Here is a 12418-nt window from a genome sequence, read left to right as displayed (position 1 = left end):
ATGACTGTCTGGCTTCCCATTCATTGACTGTGGCTTCTATTTATTAAAAAGTGTCTTTCTATAAGCGACGATTGATACCCAGCTGGCCAACGATACTGCCTGGCACTGATAAAAATAACCAACATAAACGATTTTGAAATAATGTGTTTGTTTAAACAGTTTTAGAAATACTTCAATTATGTGATTTCTAGATTTGCACTTGATCTGAGTATATGAGTAAATGGTTTATTTACCAATAAAATAAACATTTTAATTATTTTGTTGAAGGATTTAGACACTATTTTATTTAAACATATTTCATTTTTATAAATATTTACTGTGTATCAATTAATTATACAGTGCTAGACAATTGTCTTGTAAGGAGGAAGTTGTGCAATAATCTCCAGAATGACAAAACCAAATTCCAATTTATCCAACTTCATACACCTTGGTCATTGGAAATTACAAGTTATAGGATGGATAAGAGATCAGTTAGAGTTATGACAATAAGTGAGGAACCAAAATGAATGGACAAGTAAACATCGAACCCCAAATAACAGTTTATTAGCAGCACTTAGATCAACCATGAATGGACATCATCTGTGCTCATCAGCTCACATTCGTTGCCAGAACATTTCTTTGTATGAAGCAGGGAGGCTGGCACATACTGGGTAGAGTGGAGGTGGCCATGTGATCATGGGTTAGACGGAGCTGACCACTGTCTCCACATGGCTCTTCCCTTCATGCCACCACTCAGTGTAGAGGTACCACGAGATAAATAAGAACACTGAAGCAACATTGTGTCATCCATTCAGTGTTTTAGGTGCCCCCTAAACCCTGGTGCCCTTGACGACCATCTAGATTAGCCTAGTAGTAGCGTATGCCCTGATTGACAGCCATTAAACTCATGTATACTAATAAAATGATCTAAAAAAACTTGAAGGACATCCATGCCTGATCTCCACTGTGGTCAACACTTCACAAGTTTCCATTATATTTAACCTAACAATAAGGCAATTTTTTAAAATTGGTATGAAGAGTGTGGACTTTGCCCAGCATCAATATTTTAATCTCAAAGAAATCAAAGTTATATTCCAATGAAGTGCGGTGATGTTTATTCTGGACCACAGCCAAGCAACAGTTACAGTTCAGTGGAATCTTTGAATACGAAGTGGTCTGACAGCTAAAATGTGCACTAATATGGTATTGTCTGAGGTTTATTAATATTACTCTATGTGACAAGCTATAGTGCCTAAAAATCTACCCTCCACCCTTTATTGTACTCCATAAATAGACACCTCACTGTTCAGTTCTTGGAAGATCTCAGTTCCTGATCACAATGGTGCACATCACATCAGCTATCATTCTCCTTTCTCTTTTCTCAGTAGCTTACAGCAGTTATGTCCAGGCTAATAATGGAGGTCCATGGGGTGACTGGGGTCCAGTTGAGTTGTGTCCACCTGGTTATACAGTCCAAGGAGTCTCTATAAAGGTAAGTCAATGAGGTATGTCCACTTAGCCTGGGATAAGTGTGATGGGAATGGGGCAGAATTCTGCAGAAGAGTATGCCATTGATGGATAACACTAAATTGTGTAGCAATAAGTGTAATTATCATACAACACTGACATACAGACTCTTGTGTACAATAAAATGTTTTAGACATTAACTGCTATTGGGTCATAGAGCTTAAATAATTAAAAATATCAAACATAAAAGATTGATTTACTCTAACAATCAGAAATTTGTTAGAAGTGAATTATATTACAGATACAACAAGTACTTTTAGAGATAATCTTTTTACAATGTAACCCAGAGTTTCTGGAACATTACATGAGACAATATCACATGCTCAATATAGACACCTCAAATATCTTTATTTTAGTAACAGTATGAGAATGTTTTTGTATATTGTTTTGTAAACGTATAAAAATGCTTCATTTTTATACTTATGTTTGCATATTTTTTGAGATATTTCTTGGGAAAAACATAAATAAATAAGTTATTTTCAATTTACTGTAAGTTCCTGTTTGTGATTAGTTGGTAGTGAAACATTTCTGATACTTTATTATGTAGACCAGTGGTTCCCAAACTTTTGCTGTTCGCGGCACCCTTACAGTCTATAATGTTTTCAAGGCACCCCTCCAAAATAATTACCAAGCAGTCCCATTTTAGAAGTAGTTGGGTCAAAAAAACATAATAAGTATTTAGGTCAGGACAGAAATACTTATTTAGTTGTATGCAAAGATAATACACATAAATCCAAGGGAAAAGAATATTTCTATATTTTTTTTCCAATTATATTTCTGTCAAAGAATAATTTACAGCTAACTCACACTGTGCCCCTTCATCCACCCACTGTGCTACTTCATCCACACACTGTGCCCTCCTTCTTCTCCACACACTCTGTGCCCTCCTTCAAATCCACACACTCTGTGCCCTCCTTCATCTCCACACACTCTGTGCCCTCCTTCATATCTACACACTCTATGCCCTCCCTCATATCCACACACTATGTACCCTCCTTCATATTTACACAATCTGTGCCCCTGCATCCTCTCACTCTGCCCCCTCTGCATCCGCTCACTCTGCATCCCGGGGGCCAGGAAGAGAAAAAAAAACAACTTACCAATCCGGTGTTGCCCAGGACCCAGCATCCTCCTCTCTCCTTCCACTTGTTACTGAATGGTTTTTTTTTTCTGAGTACTGGGGTTGAGAAACACTGGTCTAAGCAACCTAGGCATTTAAAATCGTTTTTTTGTTGTATATATAGAGCATCTGAAAAAAATTAATTGCCATAGGGTTGGGCCACGTAAAAATCAATTGAATATTATGGACAACCATAAAACAGTAATCAACTTACATAGTTGTTCTTAAATCTTAGCAATTTCAGTCCAATATATGTAAATATTAGCAATATTGTCTGAACAATGATTTTATAATCTTAGAAATGTTAAATAAAAATTTAATTTGGAATAATATCTATTAATATAATCAATAATATCTGTTCTTCTTCGCGTAGCCCTCCCTCTTTCTTAAAGATTCTTCATAAAATGCATCAGTGCAGGGCCGGATTTACTGCTAGACTACCAAGGCATGTGCCTAGGGCCCAGCGGTTCTCAGGGGGCTCGCGGCAAAGTAGATGGGGGGGCAAGGGGGGAAAAAAATTGCGGCCCCTCCCCCAACTCGTCCCCCCTTCCCCCACGCAACTCGCGCAGAGGGGGGCGAGTCGGCACCACATGACAGGTGCTGTCCCATGTGTGAAGGGAATGAAGACAGCACAGCGAGCGCGGATGGAAAAAGGTAAGTTTGGGAGGGGGTAGTTTATTAATATAATATGTGAATGTGAGGGACCAATGTATGTGTATTATGTGTGTGTGAGGGGCCAATGTATGTATATTATGTGTGTGTGAGGGGCCAATGTATGTATATTTTGTGTGTGTGTGAGGGGCTATTTGTGGGAGGGAAATAGGTTTATTTTTTAAATGCTAACACTATTAATTTAATGTTGGAGCTGGTTGGAGGGAAATAGGTTTATTTATTAAATGTGTATACTATTAATTTAATGTTTTGGTTGGAGGGAGGCCGACTTATAAAATGTGGGTGCTATATTGATTTAACACTGGGGCTGGTTGGAGTTTACTAAATTTCATGTACCCTTTTTTTCCAAATAGGGCCTCCAACATTCCAGGATCCAGACAAGCAGCAACTGATCTAAAGACACAGCAGCCACAAGTGATGAAAGTGACGAGAACAGGTAGGAGAGAGCAGGACAGTCTGCCAACTATCCTGAATCTGGTGAGATTTATATTATGAGGAGATCTGACTTGTTTAAATGTTGCACTATGGGATTCATGCAGAAGACTGACATATTAACATGATTATTACATTCCAGCACTTTTTCATGTTTCTGTAGGTAGAGGGCTGCAGTCAGTAACAGTAATGGTGGACGGTCTGTGACGTGGTAGTGATAGGAGACTGCTGTTTTTTTAATACTGGGCTTGCTGACCCTTAACTGAAGTTTCTTGACATGTTAAATATGATTAATGCCTAAGTTTAGTTAAAGATAAAGTACAATTTGTGTGAATTGAAAGGTAAGCAGTGGTGGAAGTGGGGTGTATATGGTAGTATGTCATATTGCTACTTCTCATACTGCCTTCATTGTAAAATAATACAATTCCATTCACTTGTTTACATTCTCATTACATTTTTCATACCGCCACTTCTAAATTTCTACTTCGACCACTGAGCTTAATATTCATTGTATGGAGTGTATGACCAGTATAATTAAAAATTCTGTTGGATCCTTTGACAAAATATGGGGTCCATGGTCATTATACTTTAACTGCTGGGACCACAGTGTGATGTAGTGTAATGATAAAGGAGAGCACAGTGTGATGAGAGGGACAGTAATGAGGGGCCACAGTGTGATGCAGTGTAATGATAAAAGAGCGCACAGTGTGATGAGAGGGACAGTAATGAGGGGCCACAGTGTGATGCAGTGTAATGATAAAAGAGGGCACAGTGTGATGAGAGGGACAGTAATGAGGGGCCACAGTGTGATGCAGTGTAATGATAAAGGAGGGCACAGTGTGATGAGAGGGACAGTAATGAGGGGCCACAGTGTGATGTAGTGTAATGATAAAGGAGGGCACAGTGTGATGAGAGGGACAGTAATGCGGGGCCACAATGTGATGCAGTTTAATGATAAAGGAGAGCACAGTGTGATGAGAGGGACAGTAATGAGGGGCCACAGTGTAATGATAAAGGAGGGCACAGTGTGATGAGAGGGACAGTAATGAGGGGCCACATGGTGATGCAGGAGGAGCAGCGTGATGTGTGGCGGCACATAGCTTACCCTTCTACTTAACTATAGGAGTATATGCTATGCTAGAAAATATAGTGCTATGGATTGGTTCAGAGGGGGGGTCCAAACTGATATCTTGCCTAGGGCCCCATGAGGTCTAAATCCGGCTCTGCATCAGTGGAGCGTAACTCTTCTAATTTGTAGACTATGTAATGAAGTTATTGGTGGTAACACCCTTCAATATTCAGGTATAAATAATATCAAGACATAATAACAATTAACTGAATAAGAGGGAATTAAACAGAAAATTTAAACAATTGCAAATCTATTGGTGTGTAAAGAACAAATAATACGGTATGTTTACAAAATTACAACCTTCCCTAACAGACCTTTTAGAGGCCTTACCCAATTCATAGCCTTCATATCTGGAAAAAAAATGTCGACTTGCAGTCAATGTACATTAATATTTCATTTTTCTATTATACACTTCTGAACAACCTTCTCCCTGTACATTGTGCCCCTTACGTTGGATCCCATTATTACAAGATCACAGCTGAAAATCACAGGAGAAGAAATAGAAGACTTAAATCCAGTACATTAATCCCGCCCTAGCGATACAGCCTATAGTGTATGTGCTGCTTCTCCTGATGTAACTAGCTGCTATAATGAGGTAGATATTACATTCTGGAGGGTAAAAACCCCAAAGAATCATATTTTGAAAGCAGAAGAGAAATATAGAGAAAGGGTTTTCCAGAAGTGGAAGAGACCTTTCCTTCCACCAAGCACCACTTCCAGCTATTCCCCAAAATATTACCAGTATCTCAGACATTAGTTAACTGATAACCTCCAAGGGCACAGTCTGCTCACATCAGCCTGAACTCAAAAGATTTATTACACATGAGGTAGTGTAAATCATAATTGAAATATTTAGCAGAAATGTCGCTGAAGTAGATTGGCTGCTTCATCTAAAATTATTTTGGACATGTTGAACACATGGGATAAATGACATTGAGAGAGGTTAGAAGAGAAGAGGTAGATTTGTGTGTCATCTGCATACAGCTTGTAATGGAGGAGCATATTAGGTCATTGAGAGAATATGTTTAAAAAGTGGGGCAAAGAGAAGCAGTGGGCCCAGAAAAGAGTTACGAGAGAATCCAAGAGATAGTGGAAGCAGAGGGGGTTTGTGTCAGTAATAGAGACACTGAAATAGTGTTTACAAGGGTAGTAGATGAACTAGGACGAAAGAGTATGCGATGGTCATAGGAGGAAAGGACAGAGATGTGCAGGAAGATGAGGAGGGAAAAGTGAACCTTTGACTTTACTATGAGTAGATCATGGGTCACTTCTCCCTCCTCATCAGAGAGGACAGTCTTGGTATATTGAAGAGGATGGAACTCTGATTACAGAGGGTCAAGAAGTTAGTGATTGGAGTGAAAATGTGTAATGCAATTATACAAAAGCTGTTCAATTCGTTTGGAAGCAAAGGTTTGGAGGAAAATGAGGAGGGGTTGGAAAGAGAAGTAGATTCAAGAGATGGCTTCCTGAGGATAGATCTGAGCACACGTTTTAAAATGGGAAAGTGTCAGTGAGGATGAACAAGTTGAAGAGGTGAAAAGGTGAACAAAGTGCAGGCAAGCATTGCAGGGGAGATAGAAGCAGTAGAGTTGGAAGGAAATGGGGTCAATAACAGGGGTTGAGAAATAGTGTGTGAAGACCTCAACATCATTAACAGAAAAGGAAGACCTGCATGTGGGTTAGTGAGTGGAGAAAAGGTATTTGTGGGATTATGGATATAGTGAGATTTCTTGACCGATGGTGTCGATTTTGCCTTTGAAGTAGGTGGGGATGTACTGGTTAGTGAGGGAAAAAGGAATGCGTGGTACAGGTTTGCAAATGAGCAAATTCATGGCGGCAAAGAGGCGACAAGTGTGGATATTATTGCTTTAAAGTAGATTTATTTGGGAAGAGTAAGGATGGAATATTAAGGAGAAAGGATAAATTTGTAGTAGAAAAAGTATATATTGAAACAAGATTTTCTCTCAATTGGCATTTGACAACAGAGGAGCACATTTAGACATGGGCGGTTTGGAGTAACAGAAGTAGGGTTTCGATTAACGGAGGCTGAGACTGAGAAGACAATTGGGTCAATGCCGTTTAGGTATGGATGTTTGTGCATAGATTTGGGTGTAGGTGCTGGTCAGGTAAATGGAAAGTAGGATGTGATTAGAGAACAGGAAGGTTGAGTTGGAGAAGCTGGAAATGGTGCAGAAATGGAAGAACATGAATTCCAGGGAGTGTCCACCACAATTTGTTGAAGGTGGTGTCCTCTGGAAGAGACCACAGGAGGAAGTAAGGATGAGAAGTTTAGAGGTGGCAAATTTGTCACTGAATTGTGAAAGTTGGTCTGATTGGGTGATAGATAACAGCAGCATGGAAGTGGAGTAGAGAATAGAGATCTATGATGATGTGAGTTTGTTGCAGACTTATCTAGCTTTCCAGAATGCCTAGGAAAGTGGAGAGCTGAGAATAAGGTTGTAAGTACTGGAGAAATTAAGTGGGTGTCTAATGTTGTGGTTATTCTGTATTTTTTTTACGCTAAAGGTCAGTGGCTTGTAATATGCATGTAGAGTATATATCAAATTGAATATGCTGCATGTAGAACTTTTAAATCTGTTGGTGAAAGCATATCCGTGACTAGTTGTGTTATCTTATTGCTTCTCATATGCCCAAATACCACACCCCATCATTACACTTGTTTCTCTGACCAAACATGTTTCTATCAAACTCCGACTTAGTTTTCCTATTCAGCAGTTCAGCATCTTTTGGGAATTCTGATTGGGTGCTGCAATTAATCCTGTACCTTCAGGTTTTATATCTTTTTCTGTGTTTATTTTTAGATTTTATATGAGGTTACTTTGTACAGGTTACTTATTTAAATGCTGTATTTTCTCAAAGAAAGTTTCTAATATATAACCAACACAAGCAAAACATTGAAAAACAAAATATAAAAAGACAACTCATAAAAGATGGTAATAACTTTCCTTCTGTTCTAGTATAGTTTTGTCACAATAAGATCCCATGTAATATCAGGGCTTGGCAGTGATTTCCACGTGTTGTTGAGATCCAGGACATACATACATAGATAACACACAGTAGGGAGTGGGTGTTCCGCAGGTGTGATATAAATACTTGGTATGACAAGTCCCGTCCTTTCCAAGATAAGCCTCAGTTTTAATTTTAATTGCTCTTTTTATTTCCTGCAAATCAAATTTCATTTGAAAATATAAATGTTTTTGTTTCCCTTTTTTATTTTGTCTTATTTCCAGAGTTGTTCATTGGAAAACACAACATTAAAAAGGAAATGCTACATAATGATTTCAGTACATATTTTGTAGCACTTATCTTGGTTATTTAGTTTGTCTTCCAATACTTTTTGGAGAAAACATGTTCCTGACTCATTGGTAATTTATATATAACTCTGCTTCTCATTGGTCAGTGTAATTCACTGCAGAATCCTCCCAGCTATGCACAGTACTGAAGGATATTGTACCATGTCTCCTTGGTACTTTGTCGCTACTCTAGATGTATAAAAGTCCATGTATACAGGTGCAGTGCCGAACTGATTCACATTTTGTGCATGTGCAGTTATTTAACTGTATTGTACTTTGCGTCTTTTTTCTAATGTAGTCCTTCACTATTCTGATTAGGTGGAACAACCTCTGGGAAGTAGTGAAGACGATACAGCCGTAAATGGAATCCGTTTCCATTGTTTTGACAACAATAATAGGGAAGCTACCATCCAGTCCACCGTGGCCCAGTGAGTGACCAGTCAGCTTCATATCTCATGTTTATATTCATGCAACTTTTCTTATACAGTAGTTTTCGATGCCAGCTAAACAGAGACTTTTAATTCACAAATGTCTCTTTATGTAAAGAATCTGTTCCTGAGATGAAGAGGACGATGACCCATCTGCAGAATATGCAATAATAATATTGGAAAGAAAAAGGGGCACTTGAGGAGGGATAGACAAGTAGGGCAATGATGATCTTGCTATGTTATGGAACTACAGTACATTCATGTATAAATAACTGTATTAATTAATAATTGTCATGTAGTATAAAATGACAAGAGAAGAATTACTCTAAGGTCAAATTTATCTATTTAATCAGATGACCCAGACGTTTCTTTACTTATTGGCACTATGACGATTGTGTGCTAAAAGGGCACTACTCTCTATGCAGCATGGTGGCTAAGTGGTTAGTACTTCTGCCTTACAGCACTGGGGTCATGAGGTCAATTCCCGACCATGGCCTTATCTGTGTGGAGTTTGTATGTTCTCCCCGTGTTTGCGTTGGTTTCCTCCCGAGTGCTCCGGTTTCCTCCCACACTTCAAAAACATACTGGTAGAGTAATTGGCTGCTATCAAAATTGACCCTAGTCTTTCTCTCTCTCTCTCTGTATGTTGGGGAATTTAGACTGTAAGCCCCAATGAGGCAGGGACTGATGTAAATGAGTTCTCTGTACAGCGCTGCGGAAATAGTGGTGCTATATAAATAAATGGCAATAATAATAATAATAATAATGCACCAATGTACAAAGAAATGGTTTACTTGAATTTGCCCCAAATTGTATAATCTCTATCGCGGTACCTAAATACAAACACAATTGTGAATATCTCATCCCATTCACAATCAAGTCAAACACATGTAAATTCAAATAGCTTCAGTGAGATCAGTCTCGTGTTCCCAACGTTTTAGCTCTTACAAATATCTGTGTGCCTTCGTTCGCGATTTGCTCCCCAAATCATTAGCGATGACATATGAAACAAAAGGAAAAAGGAGCCAACTTAGTTCCGTTTGATACTTTAATCATAAAAGCAAGTATTAAAAACAGTTACACAATTCTGCAGTATTCAAAGTTCCTTGAAAGGTTTCGTTCATCAACAGCCCTTGTCCTGTCTCGCTCTAACTTTCAAGCAGTGCACACTCCTCAGTTATACCTTCCAGACCCCGTCAGATAATCCCGGCTGTTTTAGCGAACAGTTTTGAAGTTGTGTTAGTGAGGCAGCCAACGCCATTTCTCTACGCGTTTCGTCAATAGTTCACTTCGTCAGGTGATTTTCTCATTCTTCCAAGTGAAAGTTTAAACAGTGCTAGGAGCCAATCAGCTTCTGCTAATATCGTTCACACTAAGTAGCAGAAGCGCGATTTCCAGAGTTCATTCATTCGTTCGGAATCTCATTGTTTGAAAGTATTATTGTTCTGAAATGATCATGTAATCACGACACATTGGTATAACTATCCTGATGCTGGTCTACATTGCATTATAAATCATTTACGATCATAATACACAGAGTTATAGACTTTCTAGCACTATTTGTATTATGAACATAAACAACCCATTGAAGAACGAATAACTGAATACTGAATATAAAGTGAACGAAGTCCTCACGATCTTCTTCAATCAGCACTGATGGTGCTTCAATTAATGCTGAGTAACCAATGTATTAAAAAAAAAACATATAAAACAACATAGCGTGATTCTGTATAAATATTTTCTCAATATTCCTAAAACACAAATTCTATTTCTCCAGTGAAGTGTTTTCTTCAATTATCTCTCTATAGGGAGTGTACTTACTAAACACAAATGTGATAGGTGCCGTATATAAATATATAGGATGAATTTGGTGGTGCTGTGATCTTCTGCCATCACCACCTCTCACCCATTCAAGTTGTGTTTAAAAACGTTTAAAGATAAAAGCGTTACATATGCAAATTATTTAGAAGTTTCTTTCTCATTAATATGCAGATGCATTCATATCAGTTGTGACGTGAAACATAAAAAAATAAAACAATATCTATTGTGATATCATTTAAATATGTTTTAATACACCAAAGATAAAACCAAGCATAAAAACAGTGGTTAAAAAAAAGACTTCTTGGACATAATAAAATACAGGTGGATTCTTACCAGATTGAAAAGATGTTAAGCATGACACATGACTTTGTAGATCCCAGGATATTCACAAAGTTGCATTCTCCAGATAATACATCAGCCTTGGAGGTAGTATTGCTTTATGCCTTCTGAAGTCTCCAGGCCTTCTCACCCAACGCGTTTCAACTTTTTAGTTTAGATCTTTTTCAAGGATTTCAAAAAATTTTCATGAATGATCTATAAAGCAAACTAGACCAGCATCAGGATTGCATAGTTATAGTTATACCGATGTGTAGTGAATACATGATCCTTTCAGAATAAAAATATAATGTCAAACAATGAGATTCCAAATGTGCAATAATCATCTGCAGATTAAAGTGATGTCCAGCTAAAATGTCCAGTGGGAAACATAGCAGTTTTTATCCACACCTCCATCATTACTATACTGCAATTGTCTATTCTGGTTGAAACAATCCATAAAAAGTCAGAAAGGATAGAGTACTGTAAAGTTTATGTGTATCAGGGCCTTACCTCCCCCCCCCCACCACCACTCAATCACCAGCTTGCTGCACCTTCCATAATCCTCATAATATCCATAATCCTCAAGGTTACAATCTAGTTGAATCCAAGCGGTTCTGCACAAGGTTGTTGGCTGGAGGCTGATAGGACAGCTCCGCACTGGGCCATTTATTATTGAACCTCATCAAGTTGTGAGCCTGGGAGATTATGGATACTAAGGCAAGATAACACTTACCTCCTGGGCATGGGACCCCCACAGGACTACTACTTCCTAGTTGGTGACAGTAGGACATGTCACTCTCTGGAGATACATCCATATTAGTTTGTCAATCTACAGGAATGTCAGCAGTTCCCTTCCCTGAGCTATTACTTTGCTTATAATGGAATTGTTTAGTAACTTTTATATTCTTTAGCTTTCCTATTCCACACTATATTTTTTAGTATATTTTTTACTGCTATTTATCTGCTTATAATATTATAGAAATCAATAAAGTATTTTGTAAAGAAAATATACACTGTTCCAGATCTTTACACGGACCAAGCACTGATCATCTTTATCTTCTTATCTCTACAGATGGGGCTCTTGGGGTTCTATGGTAAAATGTAACAGTGGCTACGTTGTGTCATTCCAAATAAAAGTGGAACCAAATCAGTTTGTAGGAGACGACACTGCTCTCAATAACATCAAGATTCAGTGCTCCAATGGGGAACAGCTGGAGCCAAAGGGAGACCCATGGGGATCATATAGCTTATGGAGTGGCAAATGCAATTCTGGTGGCTGTGGTATTCAAACTAAGGTGGAGAAACCTCAGGCATTTGGAGATGATACTGCCGTTAATGATGTGAGGATGTTTTGCTGTAATTAGTGAGAGCAAATCATCCACCATTGCCTGTCCCATCCTTCCTAATTTTGCATGTCTTTGGTGGATAAATAGAAATTGTAAGCTTGTACCCTTTAGTACAAAATGGAGAATAGTTTATAATGCTCAAAAATAAATAAAAAACAAAATCTAACCATGAAACTACCATTGTCCATATTATTTGTACGTCTCTCTGATAAGCTGTCCTAAGATATAAAAAAATATTAAAGTTGAGGTGTTATTTACAAATGCTTTCTGACATGACGCACCTGTTTTATCACTCCTTGTATCACTGCTTGTATCACTGCTTGTATCACTGC

At 38.3% G+C, this 12418-nt stretch overlaps 1 protein-coding gene across 1 annotated transcript; it reads left to right on the top strand.

The window, feature by feature from the left end:
• Positions 1 to 1318: 1318 nt before the first annotated feature.
• On the top strand, positions 1319 to 12104 carry LOC142098426 (vitelline membrane outer layer protein 1 homolog). Its single transcript, XM_075181274.1, has 3 exons — positions 1319 to 1471; positions 8492 to 8601; positions 11813 to 12104. Exons 1-3 carry the CDS (start codon positions 1319 to 1321, stop codon positions 12102 to 12104), a joined length of 555 nt encoding a protein of 184 aa, XP_075037375.1.
• Positions 12105 to 12418: the final 314 nt, after the last annotated feature.

This window comes from Mixophyes fleayi, chromosome 7 (assembly GCF_038048845.1).
Source record: "Mixophyes fleayi isolate aMixFle1 chromosome 7, aMixFle1.hap1, whole genome shotgun sequence".
NCBI lineage: Eukaryota > Metazoa > Chordata > Amphibia > Anura > Limnodynastidae > Mixophyes > Mixophyes fleayi.
This window is presented reverse-complemented; position numbering and strand designations above follow the sequence as displayed.

What these genes read in the sequence shown, in the direction of transcription:
- LOC142098426 (XM_075181274.1), top strand. Translation starts at nt 1,319, where the DNA reads ATGGTGCACATCACATCAGCTATCATTCTCCTTTCTCTTTTCTCAGTA. An exon ending in TCCAAGGAGTCTCTATAAAG is followed by an intron (nt 1,472 to 8,491) that starts GTAAGTCAATGA and finishes TATTCTGATTAG; the next exon opens with GTGGAACAACCTCTGGGAAG. An exon ending in ATCCAGTCCACCGTGGCCCA is followed by an intron (nt 8,602 to 11,812) that starts GTGAGTGACCAG and finishes TTATCTCTACAG; the next exon opens with ATGGGGCTCTTGGGGTTCTA.